This window comes from Ctenopharyngodon idella, chromosome 7 (genome assembly GCF_019924925.1).
Source record: "Ctenopharyngodon idella isolate HZGC_01 chromosome 7, HZGC01, whole genome shotgun sequence".
NCBI lineage: Eukaryota > Metazoa > Chordata > Actinopteri > Cypriniformes > Xenocyprididae > Ctenopharyngodon > Ctenopharyngodon idella.
The window spans coordinates 12,704,482-12,721,881 of NC_067226.1; the positions used below are offsets into that span (position 1 = coordinate 12,704,482).

General features: G+C 38.0%; 1 protein-coding gene across 6 annotated transcripts in view; it reads right to left on the minus strand.

The window, feature by feature from the left end:
• The window catches only part of LOC127516824 (otogelin-like), a 28,554-nt gene that overhangs the window by 7,267 nt on the left and 3,887 nt on the right, over positions 1 to 17,400 (minus strand). For 5 of the 6 annotated variants that reach the window (XM_051901750.1, XM_051901749.1, XM_051901748.1 and 2 more), the window contains 20 exons: positions 16,911 to 16,983; positions 16,313 to 16,411; positions 16,072 to 16,229; positions 14,941 to 15,062; positions 14,585 to 14,793; positions 13,253 to 13,383; positions 13,004 to 13,110; positions 12,735 to 12,844; positions 11,948 to 12,073; positions 11,749 to 11,857; positions 11,580 to 11,626; positions 10,834 to 10,979; positions 9,733 to 9,865; positions 8,873 to 9,050; positions 8,636 to 8,760; positions 8,344 to 8,556; positions 7,652 to 7,817; positions 6,354 to 6,428; positions 6,144 to 6,187; positions 5,839 to 6,004 (listed from right to left, as the gene is read on the minus strand). In XM_051901750.1, coding sequence (XP_051757710.1) covers positions 5,839 to 6,004; positions 6,144 to 6,187; positions 6,354 to 6,428; positions 7,652 to 7,817; positions 8,344 to 8,556; positions 8,636 to 8,760; positions 8,873 to 9,050; positions 9,733 to 9,865; positions 10,834 to 10,979; positions 11,580 to 11,626; positions 11,749 to 11,857; positions 11,948 to 12,073; positions 12,735 to 12,844; positions 13,004 to 13,110; positions 13,253 to 13,383; positions 14,585 to 14,793; positions 14,941 to 15,062; positions 16,072 to 16,229; positions 16,313 to 16,411; positions 16,911 to 16,983 — 2,537 coding nt within the window. The remainder of the gene's footprint in view (positions 1 to 5,838; positions 6,005 to 6,143; positions 6,188 to 6,353; positions 6,429 to 7,651; positions 7,818 to 8,343; positions 8,557 to 8,635; positions 8,761 to 8,872; positions 9,051 to 9,732; positions 9,866 to 10,833; positions 10,980 to 11,579; positions 11,627 to 11,748; positions 11,858 to 11,947; positions 12,074 to 12,734; positions 12,845 to 13,003; positions 13,111 to 13,252; positions 13,384 to 14,584; positions 14,794 to 14,940; positions 15,063 to 16,071; positions 16,230 to 16,312; positions 16,412 to 16,910; positions 16,984 to 17,400) is intronic. The other variant, XM_051901753.1, reaches the window with a different exon arrangement.

Consider the following 17,400-nt stretch of genomic DNA (forward strand, 5'->3'; position numbering starts at 1 on the left):
CAGACCCAGTGAGATGCATTACACTTATGAAGACGTAGAGGTCATCTGCATTGAACCCTGACCTTAACCTTTAACCCTAAACCTGACTCTAACCCTAAGAGAGAAAACAATTGTTCAGAAAACATACGTATTCACACAAGCTAAAGGTCTGCAGCAGAGCACAGCAAGAGCACAGAAACATAAAGATGGCTTTCTTTTCTTGTAGTTTCCTTTCTTTCTTTTTGACTTGACAAATGAAATTGTGTTGATTTTGAAGTATGGACTACAGGAATGTCTTTAAGCAGCTTATCAGTTATTTGATCCAGCTGTGCACCTGTTTACTACATAAATAAGCATCGCTGCCATTAACCACTTTGCTTGAGGGGTGGAGGAGGGGGTAATTATTCCTTCTCATTAGTGCAGGAATTCCCCTGCTCACAAAAACAGTCCTATACCTGCTGCTCCCATGAGAGACAGGGGTATCAGCATCGCCCTTAGCTTAATGGACAGAGAGAAACAGAGTGAGAAGAAGTCAGACTATGCTGAAACATCTTCAACAAACTTTAAAGTAACAGAAAAAGTTCCACTCAGTGGCCAGTAACCAATCTGGTATGTGTTTCCTCAAAGCATCGTTAGCCAAATAAGGTCGCAAGTTCTGTTGTTACCAACATAGTTCAATGATTTGCCGTTTCCTGAAATCATAGTTCCATCGGCAAACAGCATCTCAATCTTATGTGGTTGGAACTACAGCTTTTGAGCTGTATTTAGAAGCATAGTTTCTTGTTAGAATGACATGTGGACTTAAATAGGTCATGCTCTTAAGCAACATCCAAGCTAACATCCATTATATTCTATATCTTTCATTCCATTAAAATATATATACATTTCAGTTCTATATATTTTAGCATGTCAACAATCAGCTGGGTTTTTAAAGTATGCGTATGTGTAAAAATGTGGGACCCTAGAGCATGGTGTAAGAGGGAAGCCGCAATGAATCAAGCTCCAGGGAATAAAAATACTAAAGTAGTCCTCAGATGCCATGTTTGTTACAGCAGCACCTCAGAGAAATTACTTTATGGAGAAAGCTGCTGTATAACAATAGACAGAAAGACAAAAAATCCTGTCTTCAGTAATTAGCGAACTCATTTTCTGGGCATGAACAGGTGCACTGAGGAATTCAGCCTGCATATAAGGTCTAGCTCACATATCAAACATACAACACACACACACACACACACACACACACACACACACACACATGTCTGGTTTACTATCTTTGTGGGGACTCTCCATAGACATAATGGTTTTTCATAATGGTTTTTCTATCCCCTTACACTAATCCTATCCCTAAACATACCCATCATAGAAAACTTTCTGCACTTTTACATTTTCAAAAAAAAAAAAAAAAAACTCATTCTGTATGATTTATAAGCTTGTTTCCTCATGGGAACCTCAATTTAGGTCCACAAAGTGACACCAGTCCCCACGAGTCTGTGTGCATTCAGATTTAAGTCCTCACCGTGATAGAAAAACATGTAGACACACACATGCACACACACATTGGGTTTTCATGTGTTATGGGGACATGCTATAGACATAATGATTTTTATACAGTACAAACTGTGTTTTCTATCCTCTAACCCTAAACCTACCCATCACAGAAAACTTTCTATGTTATTATATTTTCAAAAAACACCACTTAGTATGATTAGTTGTTTTCCTCATGGGGACCAAAAAGGACAAGGATTTCAGATTTCAGATATTGCCATCTTTGTGGGGACACCCCCACCCCCGCCCCCTGCTCTCTGAAGAAGACAGGCTGTGACTGTGCATGTATGTGTCGGTGTGTGGAAGAGTATGGCTTTTGGAAAGTCCCTGGAAAAGGTCTGGAGTGCTCATGACAATGTTCCAGCGGGCAAATAATCAAATGCTTTACATTCTGCCTTTTACAGTCACTTTAGGTGCTTTCAATGTATTAAAGCAGATTGATAATCAGCAATAAATTCCTTCTACATCTCTTTATCTCTTTTTAAGCTAATCTTTGCTAAATAGGTTGAAATATTCAATGGTTCACATTAACTTGAGACACAGAACAATAAGTATGTATTGTTTTAAAACCTCACTGAGGGGTTCAATTGGTAACTTACACCAAGGCTTTTGGAAGATTCAACAACAGTCCTGGGAGATAAAGGTAGCCTAAGGCTTAAATTCTGATATTTCAAAGTCCTATGGCCATATATTTACTATATATTACTAGTAATCTATGAAGTGTTGCTTCACTTAGTGAAAGAAACAACGGATAGCATAGAACCGTCGGGAACTGGCATAATGCTACAGCTGGTTGAAGGTTCGCTTACTTGTAGTTAACTTTAAGGACTGTAGTCCAAAACTACCAACAGCTTGCTTGCTAACATATTAGCCCCAATGTTATAAGTTCTGTTTTATTTTTCCTGTATCGGAGTCGGAGAATTTCACTCTCTGCTTGGGGTGGAGAAGGCGGCAGCTCTCACAAACACTGCAGCGTGATTGAGGGCTACGTCACTGCGCAGAAGTGTATGACATTTGTTCAGAAGCATGGTTTGATGCAGATAATAGCTGGGTTTCCATCCAACTTTGCATTAATGAAAATTCAGCTCAAGAATATGCGCATCTGTATACTTACACCAAGGTTTAACTAACAAAACATCTGCATGCGTAAGGTGACATTTGGCAGATATTTAAACTCATTTAATTTTGATACATTTTTCAGACAACAAAACTTTATATCTTAAGTCATTTATTATCTCTAGTAAATGTATCTTGATCTATAAATGTTTAGATATTTGTACTGGAAAACAAAGCAAAAGTACTGTGGAAGAAAATAATTTTTGCAGTGCAGATGGAAGGCTGGGTTGGACTGGACATCACCTTATGCATGCAGATTTTTTAACAGTAAATTAACAACATATTTTCATTTTTGGGTGAACTATCCCTTTAACTCATAAAGACAAGATTATTTTTTCTACCCCAATGACAGTTATTAATTTCGAAAGATTCTTTGTCATTTTGTTTCTCAAAATTTATCAAAGTAAATCCTGATTTAAAAATGTTGGAAAACAATACAAAAACATTGAGGAACAAATCTTTTTTTACAATGTAATATGATTTTGACACACCTGTTGTGGACATTCCCTTGCTAATATACATCCTGTAAATAACATCCTGCTGCTACTGTACTGCTCCACAAAAATGATGTTAGACCACAAGTATGGCGCATTTAGTCATTTACAGACTTATCAATAATCTCATCACTTCTTCTCATTGTGGCATAAGGGGCCTTTGTACCATATTTACACCAGCCCAGATGCCAAACTATCGAGTTGCGGGAATTTATTAAACACTCATGACAGAATCTCAGCCATGATATTTCCTTCCCATGATGCTCTTGTGTAATTGTTTTCTGTTTAAAAGGTCAATAAGTCAGAAGAATGTGAATCACACTCACTCACACACACTTAGCCATCTAAAATATCACATCCCCTCTGTGTGCAGCGGAAACTCTAGTTGCTCTCCAGATACATCCGTGACCTCACAGCCCTTTCACTACGTGACTGATGAATGTTCATGAGAGTTTTTCCTGTTGTATTGAGAGTATTAGATGGCCTTTGTAATTCAGAATTGGTGAGGTCTGAGCATTAACAAACCAAGTGTTATACTCATCCCAACTTCATAAACAAATCTAAAAATCTATAATAAAAAACTATAAAAAAAAATCTTAATCAAAACTAACACGAAAAAACACCTGTCAATTATATACATTAGGAATAAATTAATCTCAAAGATTAATAGTGGAATCCATTCAACACAAATATTTAGAAGAAAGTGTTCAGCAGACACTCCTATCTGCAAAAACCATATCAAATGTGTGTCGTGAACAAAATGTGAGCTGCTTAAGATCTCACAGATCAAAAGTCTTTCGCAAATAAACTAAAAAACCAGAACATGGCATATTCCCAGACTCTCTGTTGCTGGTTGTGGTGCTGGTAAGAGGATAACTTAGACAAGGTCTTATCATGCTGTTATGGCTGAGGATGGCTTTAGGAAGTTAAGCTTGTGATATGGCACTTAACCTCAGTTTGCTTGTGTAGACACTGGCATTAAATATATCAGATGACAAAAATCCATCTATAGAGCAAGAGTCGTGCTCTCTGAGGCCCCTTTAGTGGGAACGTGACGTGAGGGGGAGAAAAGAGGGGGAAGTGAAGTTGAGCTACAAAGAACTCTTTTCACCTGCTGTAGACAGCAGCAAAGGTTCCCACTGAGTCAGTGGAGACCCTTTAACTGATCTGTATCGACATCATCACCTGCTCCGGCAGACACCATCCGAGTGAGACCTCAACATGTAGAGCAAAATGTCATCTGGCCGTGAATGTGCGCCTGGGGGGTTTGTGTGCTTCTGCAAATTTACTTCTCTTGGTATGTATCTGCCAGTGAAAGGATGTTTGATTCAATATTTCAATGCAATAAGAACACTATTTGACCCAGATTAGCTAAAAATCTCAGCGTATGCATGTGTAATGGAAATGAGTAGTTCCTGACGCTACTCAGGCGATTCCACCCACTAAGCTTAGCCATGGATCACTGCCTCATCACACACGTAAATACACATACAGCCATTCACCTACTAAATCCTCCACATCACACAGAAACACGGAAACATCTAACCTTTAAATATATAAAAAAAATATACTGCCAAAACAAATGAGGAATAAACACACTCAGGTACTTTTAAAGAGACCTCAGGGCCTGTAAAAGTGTTTAAATTGGCTAAAATGCAATTTGCAGACATTGAATAGATGACACCAAAAGCAATCACATTAGAACTCAAATTCTGCCAGAAACATCTAGTTCAAGAAGAGATTACACCTGCTGCCTTCATGTGTTTTTACTGATTGGATAGCTATCTGATTTGTTAAAACGGTTCCATTTACACTTGGCCACATAAATGTGTCTCCACAAAACAAATATAAATCCGATCTTCAATTCCCAGGCTATACGTAAATTTTAATGGAGTTCACATCAACGAAAGCAACAGATATGCACTGCATTTCATTTATCATCAGCTAATTGCAAGATCAAAGACACAATAGGAGAGAGAGTGGCAACAACCGGATGCATTTACACTTGTCACCACCTGAAGTGGTTTGAGTGACCAGATTTAAATCCGTTTTGAAAGCATTTTGGAGGGCATGTACAAATGGTCTTTTCATGATCGGATAGCTATCCCATCAGAAAAAACACAGGACACGACCAGGTGTAAACAGGCCCTAAAATAGCTGAGTAGTGAATGGCACAATAGCAGCATCACAAAAAGTACCATGATAGTCCCATGTTTTTTGACATGGTACCATAATACCATGGTAAACTTGTGCGCCTTCAAATAAAATCAAAAGCACATATAGTATATATCAAATTGTATCAAATAACATGGTACACTTTTATTAATATAAATATGTGCATAAGACTCAATGGACACTGAAGCAAGTGTCCCACTGAAATAAGGAGTCTACTGCAGATACCTGCAAACAGTCATGTTGCTTAATATTTTTGTGGAAATTTTTTTCAGGATTCTTTGATGAATATGAACTGATTCCAAAGTTTTGAATGTCATAGTGTGAATGAACAGTGTATGTGACTGACAGCATTTGAAATTTAAATTTTGGAAACAGTTTAGCGTTTATAATCTTGTTTCTTGCCTTCTGCCATTAGTAAATATTGCAAAGCTCCAGTTGCCACTGGTATATGAATATGGTCCACCACAGTATGTTTTTGTTAGTAATAACAGACACCAAGATTGCAGACAGCAAAGACTCCACTCACCCTGCGGGACAAGCACAGCCAGGCACACACGGCTCATGAGTGGAGCAGGTGAGGTTCAGCAAATACGACTCGCAGGTCTGTTCACAGGCTAAACCTTTACTGGCCGAAGGGCCGTCTACTCGGTTCCCACAGTCCTCATAAATCTGCCCTGGTGGGCACAGGGTATCTGAGAGAAGAAAGAAAGAGAACACACACTGAACTCCAGCACTGTAGATATGCAAATTCAAACAAACCGCATACACTGCAGACATTCAATGAGTTTTACACGGGTAAACGACATCAGGATGCTGAAATACAACACTCACCAATAATTGAGCTCTGGGAAACGAGTTTTCCATCTTGGCAAATTCTGTTGATGTTAAAAAAAAATGTTAACTGATGTGAGGCAGTGAGTGTATTCTACTGGGCTGCTGTGATATACAGATATAAAACATTATGCCCTGACAAAACACTACTTTTTATGGAGAGTTTGGCAGTGTGGTGATGTTTAATATGAATGAATAAGGCAATCTTACTGTACACCTGATGATGTCATGATCACATCTCCAGGAGAGTAGTCAGCACCGAGAAAACTGCACGGACACTCACTCCTGTACCGCAGTATATAAAAAAGTATTCAACTCAGAACCAATATATGCAGTAACATATATAAGAAAAAACTGAACTGAAATTCTAGACAATTTAGTTAAATAACACACTGTCAAAAGTGACAATGCTGCATGACACAGCACAGCCAATCACAAGACATTGGATGTTTAATGAGTGAGGATGAACATAGTGATGATTCATCTTGTGTGACTTAAGCCAATACAATCTCTCTGAGCTGTTTAAAAGAGTTGAACTAGTATAGTAGTTGGGCTAGAGGTGAGAGACTACAGGCCTACTAAAGGCCTAAGTGCAGCGGTTGAGTCTATAGTGGAGAAAGAGTCCTTCTCTATCACATCCCTGACTTTCTCTCAGCCTCTGCCAGCGTGAGTGCTGTAACTCTAGTACACACTGAGTATGTGGCAGTGGGACACGGGACATTTAAGGGAAGTGAACCCATGTGAGGAGGCTAAAAGCGTTATACAACACCTGAGGTTGTCAGGTCCATAACATTTTACAGCCTGTTTGAACGAGGACTGCAAATAACTTTACTCTCACACACACTAAATAACTCAATCTAGGTCAAAGTCATAAAGATAATGTTTAAAAAATGAGGAGGGAGTTGAGTTAAACAATTTTGCTTATTTATTACTTTTTTTAAATTCTGTCATTTATTACTCACCCTCATGTCGTTCCAAACCCGTAAGACTTTCGTTCATCTTCAGAAGACAAATTCATTAAAAATATCTTCATTTGTGTTCTGAAGATGAATGAAAGTCTTACGGGTTTGGAACGACATGAGGGTGAGTAATAAATGACAGAATTTTCAGTTTTGGGTGACCTAACCCTTTAAATACATGAGGTCATATAATGAGTTACAGGTAAACAAGCTTGTCAGAGCTATAGCCTTGTGGATATACTGTACAGCGCAGTACTGCTTTGGGTTACTCGAGCTGTTTATATACCATTGTGTTGAGATTGGCAGAATTAGATGATCATTATTCTCATGAAGTTTCATTTGGAACTCCAATTCTAAATACTGTATTCAAATGTGATGGATCAACACTGTTTTAACAGCTGTAAAGGGATAGTTCATTAAAAAGGAAACTTCTGTCATCCAACTTCTGTCACCCAAAGAAGAATTATGAAGCAGTTCATAGTCAGAATATCTGTCAAGCTCCAAAGAAAGCACTATAAAGTACAATAAAGTAGTTCATTGGACTTTTACCGTGGCACACAGGTGTGTGTATGCATGTTGAAGTATGTTCCTTCCGGACACACGCAACCCTCCTCACACTCATCTCCACACGGCTGTGGGAGAGACAGAAACAGGCAGCGGCGCTGACATGAAGACACGCAGACTCCATACTCCATAGTAGACGGACACAAGATGGCTGCAAAAACATTTACACACAGACCAGACACATATAAATTTTATTCTCATGCACAATGGAAATGTGAATGCACTAGTGATTAGCACGGTAGTGAAGCTCATGTACACTACCATTTAAAAGTGTGGAGTGATATTTTTTCAGCAAGGATGCGTTAAATTTATCAAAAATAACAGACTGATTGATCAAAATGTTACATTGTTACAAAAAATTCTGTTTCAAATAAATACAATTTTTGAATTTTTAAACTTTTGAATGCAGCACAACTGTTGATAATAATAAGATAATAATATAATATTGATAAGATATTAATAAAAATAACGTTTCTTGAGCACCAAATCAGCATATTAGAATGATTTCTGAAGGATCACGTAACACTGAAGACTGGAGTAATGATGCTGAAAATTCAGCTTAGCCATCACAGGAATAAGTAAGTAATATTTAATATAAGTAATAATATTTCACAGCATTACAGTTTTTTAATCAAAAAAATGGTAGCGTATATACAGTACGAGTGTGTTAGACTCACCACACTCAGGCAGGTGTGAGCGGAACTCAATGATGACACCGTGTCTCCTGCAGGTGCGAGCGTAGTGAGCGAGGATGGAGCACAGGCACGGTGCTCCACATTTACAGACGTCTGCACGACACTGTAGCTGAAAACCCACTGGACTCACATACTCATGACAGGCAGAAAACACCTCTTGCGTCAGCACGTCACACTTCTCCACTGCATAAGAGGCTGAAATCACACAGAAAGACATTTAAGCCAAGCAGCCTAAAAAGGTACAAGGTTATGCATAACAAGGTGAATGTGTCACCTGCTTGCTGGTGTGTGTCACAAGGATCAAGTTGGGGTAAGCTGGGCCGTGGCACACATGCTGAAGACACACGCCATGCATTTCCAAACAAGAATGGCGTGCTTTCAATCATGCCAGAGGGTGCACTAGAGTAACGCATCAACAAAATTCACTCACAAATGTAGGAGAATAAGTTGAATATGAGCAAAAACAGACAGCAAGATAGGGAAAGTAAGCAGGAAGTAGAGTGAAACCCACAGGAAGTCATCCTGAATGTTGCCGTTAAAGGTTCCGCAGAGCCCCACAGTATCATCTCTCCACTGCTCTTCCAACTGCAGGTACAGCCTGAACTCCCTCCAGTTATACTGCAGCCGCAGACCCTGCGATGACTTCACCTGAACAAACATGGACGACAGCTCCTGGATCTGAAAGACATCTGAAAAGACATCAGTTTATTAAACACATGAAGGTCTATGAACAGACACACATACTTTTTTATTGTGGAATATAGTTTTTTTTATGTATATAGTTCACCCAAAAATGAAAATTCTGTCTTTATTTACTCTTTTCTTTCTTCTGTGGAATATAAATATTTTGAAGAATGTTGGGAACCAAATACTTTTGGTTACAAATGACTTCCATTGTACGTACAAAAAACATTGAGACGTATCTCAAAGTATCTTCTATTGTGTTCCACCGAAGAAAGAAAGTATTGGAATGACATGAGGATTGATTAAATAATGACATAATTTTTAAAAAATTACTTTAAAAGTAAAACATAAAACCAAACGTTATGGATGGACATCAGTGTGGCGGATATGTGTCTGTATGTAATCTGTAATCTGAAACACATTTAAAGTAAATAAAGTTTAAAACACAGAAATGCATCTACTAATAGAAGAGTTCCCATACAGAAAAGCATGAGGCTGAATCATGGTACAGTCATGGTATTACATGGTAATATTAGGACAAATGCATGGTATTTACATGGTATCCCAAAGTACTTTTGTCCTTGAAAAACCTATGGTAGTACTTATTGATACATTTTTGGAAGTGTTATAGCACATTTCCATGCCAACGCATATCCATCTCATTACAGAGCAGCTGTAGTTCATTACCATTTGAATACGGCAGTGAGATCCTGAACTGGCTGGCCAGAAAAACCTCTCCACTGTGGCTCATTGTGATCTCAGTACGTGGATCCTCATCCAGCACCAGGTTGACTGACTGAATACAAGCACCATCAAGATTCTGCAGACATAACAAAGCAAAACAAAATCAGAAAGTCAGAACGTCCCATTCCAGCACACATAATATCAGCAGCTATAGAACTACTGCATCAAACACAATGGATGAATGTCAGCACAGGGAAACAAACCTATCGGATCATCTGTTTCAATTTTGACTAATTCAGTAATCATGTTGTTTAGGAATTAAGCATTTATACTTGTGAATGAGTTACTGAGAGCTGTTCACAGGAGATAAACCACTCAGACTCTGAATCACTCCATTCAAGGAAATGATGGATGCTACCAACAGGTGCCTATGTGGGGATCTTTCAGCAGTCGCTTTACTGAAATACATCTCTCGCTCTCTCTCTTCTCTCTCTCTATCAGCAACTACAAAGTCTCTGGCTCTGTCATTCAGAGGCTCAGATAAGCAGAATAGCTTGTTCAGAGTCCAGACAGTGACACCATACACCAGACTGCTCTCTGTGTGTTGAGTTTTAGCATCAGCAGGTCTGGGCTTCAGGAAAAGAAGGCTTTGAGGGGGAGAATCTCTTCATGTTTTGTATCGTTTCATGTTTTATGTGTCAAAGCTAAAGCAGGGTCTAATCACGGCACAAGCTCATCTAAGACTTTGCTTTATCTCAACCCAAAAAACGAAACTTTATCCGAAAGAAAGGCTGTGCAATTATTTGTGCCTAATCTAGCTCTAATTTAACTAACACACTAACAAGTACAGCTACTCTAACTGCTAATATGCCAATAGCTTGACTAATCACACAAATCTAGAAGCTGTAATCTTAAGTCTGTCTACTGAAGCCGTGTTCCAGCCACCAGATTTCTCTTTAGATCACCACACTAGAGCAGTTCTGGAACATAATGAATAAAGGTTTGGCATGCTACATCTGGCATGCCTTAAGCCTTTTCTCTTTTGTGTGCTAATACTTGAGGTTTGTGTTGGTGCGGATAGCATGAAAGTGCAGAGGGACTTACGGCTCCACAGGGTGCATTCTGAATGGTCACAGTGAACCTGCCCGAGTTTCTGCTCTTGGCTAAAACGTACTGGCACGTAGCAGGAAATGTGTAAACACGGCCATCAAACGACTGGAAGAACATATCCCCTGTCACAGAGCACTCCCCTGTTAAAAAAAAAAAATATATATATATATTTATAAATAAATAGGGTACACTACAATTTAAAAGTTTTGGGTTGGATACGATTTTTTTATATTTAAAAAAAAATATATACTTTGGTCTTCAGTGTCACATGATCCTTCAGAAATCATTTTAATATGCATTCTAAACAGCATTTATTTTAAATAAAAATCTTTAACACTGTAAAAAGCCTTTACTGTCACTTTTAATCAATTTAATGCATCCTTGTAGAATAAGAGTTTTAATTTTCTAATTAATAATTAATTCTTACTTACTGTTTAGGGTTTATGCTATGTCAGAAGCCTTTTAATTAATATTATGTTCAGCTTACCAAAGTGAAATTTTGTAATGAGATATTAAAGAGAAGTAATTCCACTAGAATAAGGTCAATCATCAATAAACAAACAGTATATGAGGAAGGGTAAATCAGATTTGTTATATTTGGCTAAATGGATAAAATCTCTGGAATCACAAGGTAATTAAATGGTTAAAAAGATACATTTCAGGTAAATGAATGAAATGTAAAAAGGAATACACAATGAGGGTACAGTAAATATGAAAAAATTGAATAAAAAGAAAAACACCTGGGCAATTGTGCTCTGTGCAGTTCCATATGCCCCCAACACATGAGCTGAAAATAAAAATGCAGGAACAAAAATGGATCCATACTGTACATTCAGTACCACACAAACAAGCATTAATATTTCTTCGTGCATTCAAGCATGCAGTGCATAAGATAATATAGTGTCTGACCAGTTGTTGCAGTCTTCCTGTATGACATGTCCGGAGGGGTACAGCATCCCGTGGTGCTCACAAGGACAGTCTGATGCCTTAACACACACTCCATCCTCGTAGATCAAATCTAGAGACAGTAAAATGATTTTATTGTCTTCAAACATTCATAAAAGAACACACATATAAAGCTTGTGTTTAGTTCATTTAGTGTTACTACCATCAGGGCAGTAGCAGCCATCCAAACACTGTAGCTTGCTGTCTATACACATATGTTCAATCTTGCAGTGCACGGGACAGCAGGTAATACACTCTCTAAAAAGGAGCTCACCGGGGCAATCAACATCTACAACCAAGAACAACAGACACTCTCACAATATGTATCTCATGGCAAAAAAAAATTTCTAACACTTAAATGATCAAATGGCTAAAAGCACTGAAATATGCAGATGAAATAAACCATTAGATGAGCATTAGAGTGATTTTACAACTTAACATCATGCCTAACAACTGTGGTAAAATTACTGTAACACATGATCTTTTGCTTTTATAAAACGCAGGCAATAGCAAAATATAAATAAACTGTTAAAATTATTTTTTTACACTACCATTCAAACGTTTGGTGTCAGGAAGAATTTTCTGCAAAGAAATTAATACTTTTAATGCACAAAGATGCATTAAATTGATCAAAAGTGACAGTAAAGACATTTACTTTGTCACAAAAGATATCAAATAAATGCTGTTCTTTTGAATTTTCCATTCATTCAAAATCCATTTAACATTGATAATAATAAGAAATGTTACTTGAGCACCAAATCAGCATATTAGAATGATTTCTGAAGGATCATGTGATATACATTTTAAAGGTGTGTATATATTTGCTATTTTACATCTGAATACTCAGTCAGTCTGAAATATATGTTTTATAATATTAACAGTACATTTAACACCTTTATGAAATAAACTCAAATATCTTAGCAACATTTGTGTATTTGCAAGTAACTTACTGCAAACAGGAAAGTGTGCTCTCCAGTTATGCAGCGGGTGTTCAGCATGGGCACATGCTCTAGCATACTCTGTGAACACGTGGCACACCACATCACCATTGGGACCAGACCTGCACCAGGTGAAACAATTATACACACACAACAGTTATAAAGTGCAATAGCAGCAATAACATGAGTATGTTTAGGATAACACTTTGGAAAGTAATGTCAGTAGCTTTGCAATGCAGGTTTATAGCTTGTCAGTAATTCAGTTTTATGTCAGTACTTACAGACAGAGGTCATTGGAGCAACTGGCCATGTATGAATACGGACTGACAAACTCATGGCAAGACTGGAACGGTTCCTTCAGTAGGGTGGCACAAACTTCTTCCACTTTCTGCAGTGAAGAACCAGAGTCTTTATTAACCAGCTATAATTGTGTGTGTGTGTGTGTGTGTGTGTGTGTGTGTGAGAGAGAGAGAGAGAGAGAGAGAGAGAGAGAGAGAAAGAGAGAGTGAGTGTGTATGTGTATGCAGTACCAATAAGACATGAGGATCCTTCGTGGCACATGGTGAGGGGTAGAGAGAGGGAACGACAGGACATCTAGCCAGCTGTGGCTCCTCTTCTGCCCAGCTGTTTCCAAACATGGACAAATCCTGTGTGAAAACACCTGAAGCAAACAATGATAATGCATTTGAGTAGGTGATGCATTGTGTTCATGCACTTTTTTATAAATCAACAACAAGATTTTAAAATCACTTTTTTTAAAGGCAAATATTTTCTAAAACTACATGCATAATAATTATGAAAGAATGTATTATTATCAGTGTTGGGGATAACGCATTACAAGTAACACGAGTTACGTAATCAGATTACTTTTTCAAGTAACTAGTAAAGTAACACATTACTTTTAAATTTACAACAAAATATCTGAGTTTCTTTTTCAAACAAGTAACGCAAGTTACTTTGTTTTCCCAATTATTGACTGACATCTCTCCTGTCCCCATGTTGAGAGAAATCAGGAATAAGTGTAGAGGCGATGTGTGCGCTGTGTGACCATGATGGTTATTTTAGACTAGTTCTAGACTAAATGTGAGTGTACATTTACTCATTTACTTCTTCTCCTGCATCCTATTCTGTATTCCAGAATGGCAGCACAGCTGAAAGGTTTGTTTGAACTGCACCCTCTACTGTACAGGCATGAATTTGCATTTCCTTCAGCCCGAGGCTTATTCATTTCACTTTTGTTGTGAAAGGGCCTTTACATTTGCCAAAAGAACTTTTTTGGGGTTTTTTTTAGAACTTTTTTGTTGTTATAAAAACAAACAAACAAACAGCCCAGCCCAGATGAGAGAAAGTAACGCAAAAATAATGTAACACATTACTTTCCATAAAAAGTAACTAAGTAACCCAATTAGTTACTTTTTTAGGGAGTAACGCAATATTGTAATGCATTACTTTTAAAAGTAACTTTCCCCAGCACTGATTATTATGCACATAAAAATGCAGTTTAAAATAGTTGTATATGGAGTACAGCATGTCACACCACAGAACATTTTAACTTCCTATAAGTATTTAATGTCAACTACCCTTAGCTTCATCAAATATTACTTGTCTGACTGTCAAAAGCAAAGAAGTTGAGAGAAAAATGTTTAGGATTTAATTTTAATTACTATATGTATAATATTGTGTATCACCGGTATTGACAGGCATAATGTGAAAAAGCAAAGAACTAATTTGTTAAAAAAATAAAATAAGAGATTGTCAAATAAAATCTATACTTTCTAATCTTGATCTGTTATTGCTGATTATTTTTCCTTTCCATCACACAATTTTAATTCAAATGACACAATAAATTGAGTGAAACTTGCCATAGCTGGTCTTTAGGTCATCCTGAGTGTCGGCATTGAAATTGCCACAAAGTCCACAGGTGTGTCCAACAAACTCAGGACTCATCTTGATGTACACAGAGCCAGTGAACCCCTGCCAGGCCAGCGTGAAACCCTGTGGCTGTGACACTACGATGTAGTCAGAGATTTGCTCCAGCTCAACATCGTGGATGTGATGGGGCAGCTGCACACTACAGAGAGAGGATATTCAACTACAGTCAATACAACACACACTTAAACCATCACTGTACAGCTTCTTTAAAAGAATCTCTGAGATATCGTGTAGGTCAGGTTGAGGTTAAGTGACTTGTGTGTGGCTGAATGTGAATGTTCATTACCTTTGACCCTTGAAAGTAACACTGAAGTTCTGTAACCTAATCTCCCCCTCCCACGGCAGGAAGAGGCTGACTGAACGTGTGCAGGAGTATGGGAAAGAACTGCATTCTGGGTCATTATGCACCTGCAGATCAATAATTAATAATGAAGCATGATATAAGAATCTCGCCACATTAAAGTTACCATGAAATCAAAAGTGACTATTCTTATTTTTTTATGGAATATTGCAGTGTTTATTATTATACTCCCCCTCCCCCTGCAACGACATCTCTTATCTGATGACGGGTTTACCAGTGTGAGGGCGGGACATCCTGTCACTCACTTGAGATCACAGGAATAGCAAACCACAATGATCCAAACGATTCATTCAATTCCCAATGGACAAAATCGAGTTTCGCCCTACATTTCTTCTGTTTCACTTGGATATATGTCACAATAGGGAAGAGAAGACTACCGCAACTTCCGTTTCATGCCAACTTTAAAAAACCTCAAATTTGGGTTAAAAAGAATTCCAACTCTAAAATAAAGCGGAAGTAAACCACATTACCACTAGTATAAAGAGTCTGCAAACACAGCTCTTAAAAAGCTTCCACTACATCATCAAAGAGCGGAGTCTACTTATCCAGAGCACCCGGGCCAATCCTGCTTAAGTTCTGCATTACTGTCAGCCATCCTTTCAATTCATTGATAAATGATATTGGCACTTAAGCTAATGGCCTAAAAAAACTCCTGGCTGAGTTAGCTCACCTCCTCTGGATTCCCATCAGTGAGTCTGGGAGAACAAAGCCAATTCTGTTTTGGCCCTGGCTGTAATTACTGTATTAAACTGTAATGGGCATAAATGACCATAATAATGAGATCACTTTCTCTATGAATGCCAATAAATATCTTCCTCAGGCAACAGTTGTGCAGTACACACACACACACACATACTGTATATGGCATCTCTGATGCAAAGCAGAGAACAGTAGCCTGCTCAAACGAGCCACATCTGAAGCTAATAGCAGTCAAATGGCAAAAAAATCAACAAATCACCATCTGGTAAAGGACATATTTTCTACCACTAGAACATCAGTAAAACTACAAATGTATGCTGTAGTAAATTAGCATTTTTAAACATTATAAGAGATCACCTGTATATGTACACTTGACCGGGTGCTGTCTTCACAGTCTTTCAGTAACGTGTAGCTGCATTTTCCAGGGAAGTAGTAATAAAGTCCATCAAAGGTTTCATAGTTGTATTGTCCCCACGAGCGGCACGTCATCTCACGCTCAAAGCCTAGGTTGGGGACTGAAACATTTTATCTATTATTTCTCATGCCAAAACTCAGAGAGGAATCTCAAAGTGAGATTAAGTGTTGCACAGTACAGTACCTGTCTGACAGTGTGTTCCAGTGGCCTGGTATAAAGTGCAGTTACAGGAGTCTGGATGGACACACCAACCCCCATTCAGACAAGAAGATGTACACTCACCTGCACAACAGAAATAAAACACATTAAAATAGTGTGTGTTTCAGTGCGTTTAAGCGTGTGTTTGATCTGGTAACTGAAGTGGTCATTCAAGCATTAAGATGAATCCAGCTCTTGTGTGTAATGATGACACTCATCAGCCTATTGAACAGATGTCCACTGAAAGAGGAGGCAGTCCCTTTCTCACATTTCAAATGAGCATAACTCTTATTGTTTTCAGTTTCTCACAACAAAAATAAGGTTTATGCATCACAAACTTGCATAAATGTTATAATAGTTAGTAACACAAACAGTTATTAACAAGCAAATTCCAGTGCGTCCACAACATTGACACATTAACGAACAGTTCCTTAACAGATACACGTATGTGCAGGTGTAAACAAAAAGGCATGGAAGCTGAAATAAAACACACAAGGCAAAGCTCAATAGGGGGAAAAAAACACACACAAAGAGAGCACTGGGCATCCTCCTAAAGTATGGTAACATTCAGCTCAGGTCTTACCGGTGGCTCTGCGGGGTGATGGCTTCTGTGCTTCTGTTTGCTCTGCTGACGATGTGTTGCTCTCTAAGGATCTCTTTAGAGAATAAAATGATTGAAGTTAACACATAGTTTGTGTAACAGTGGTTATGTGACCGCTAGCGGGTCCACAGGGCTAGTCCAGGGAGTTTGCCAATTATTGTTTGATTTTAAACTACTACAAAAATTCAATATTTAGTTGATGTCAACCAGCTGAAGTTAAGAAGTTTAGTTCATCCCACATTCAAGTGTATTGAGTAAAATTAAAATGTAATGTGCATGACTCTGCAACTGATTATGTGCATAAAGATATGTAAGTACATTAATATTGTAGCATATGCATGTCATGCTTAAAACGAAACACTCAGGTTTATTATTATTATTATTTATATAGGCTACTATTATTATTATTTTAAATATGTAGCATGGGGGTCCCTACTCTGCCTCTCAATCCACCAAGAGGTCCTTGGCTTGG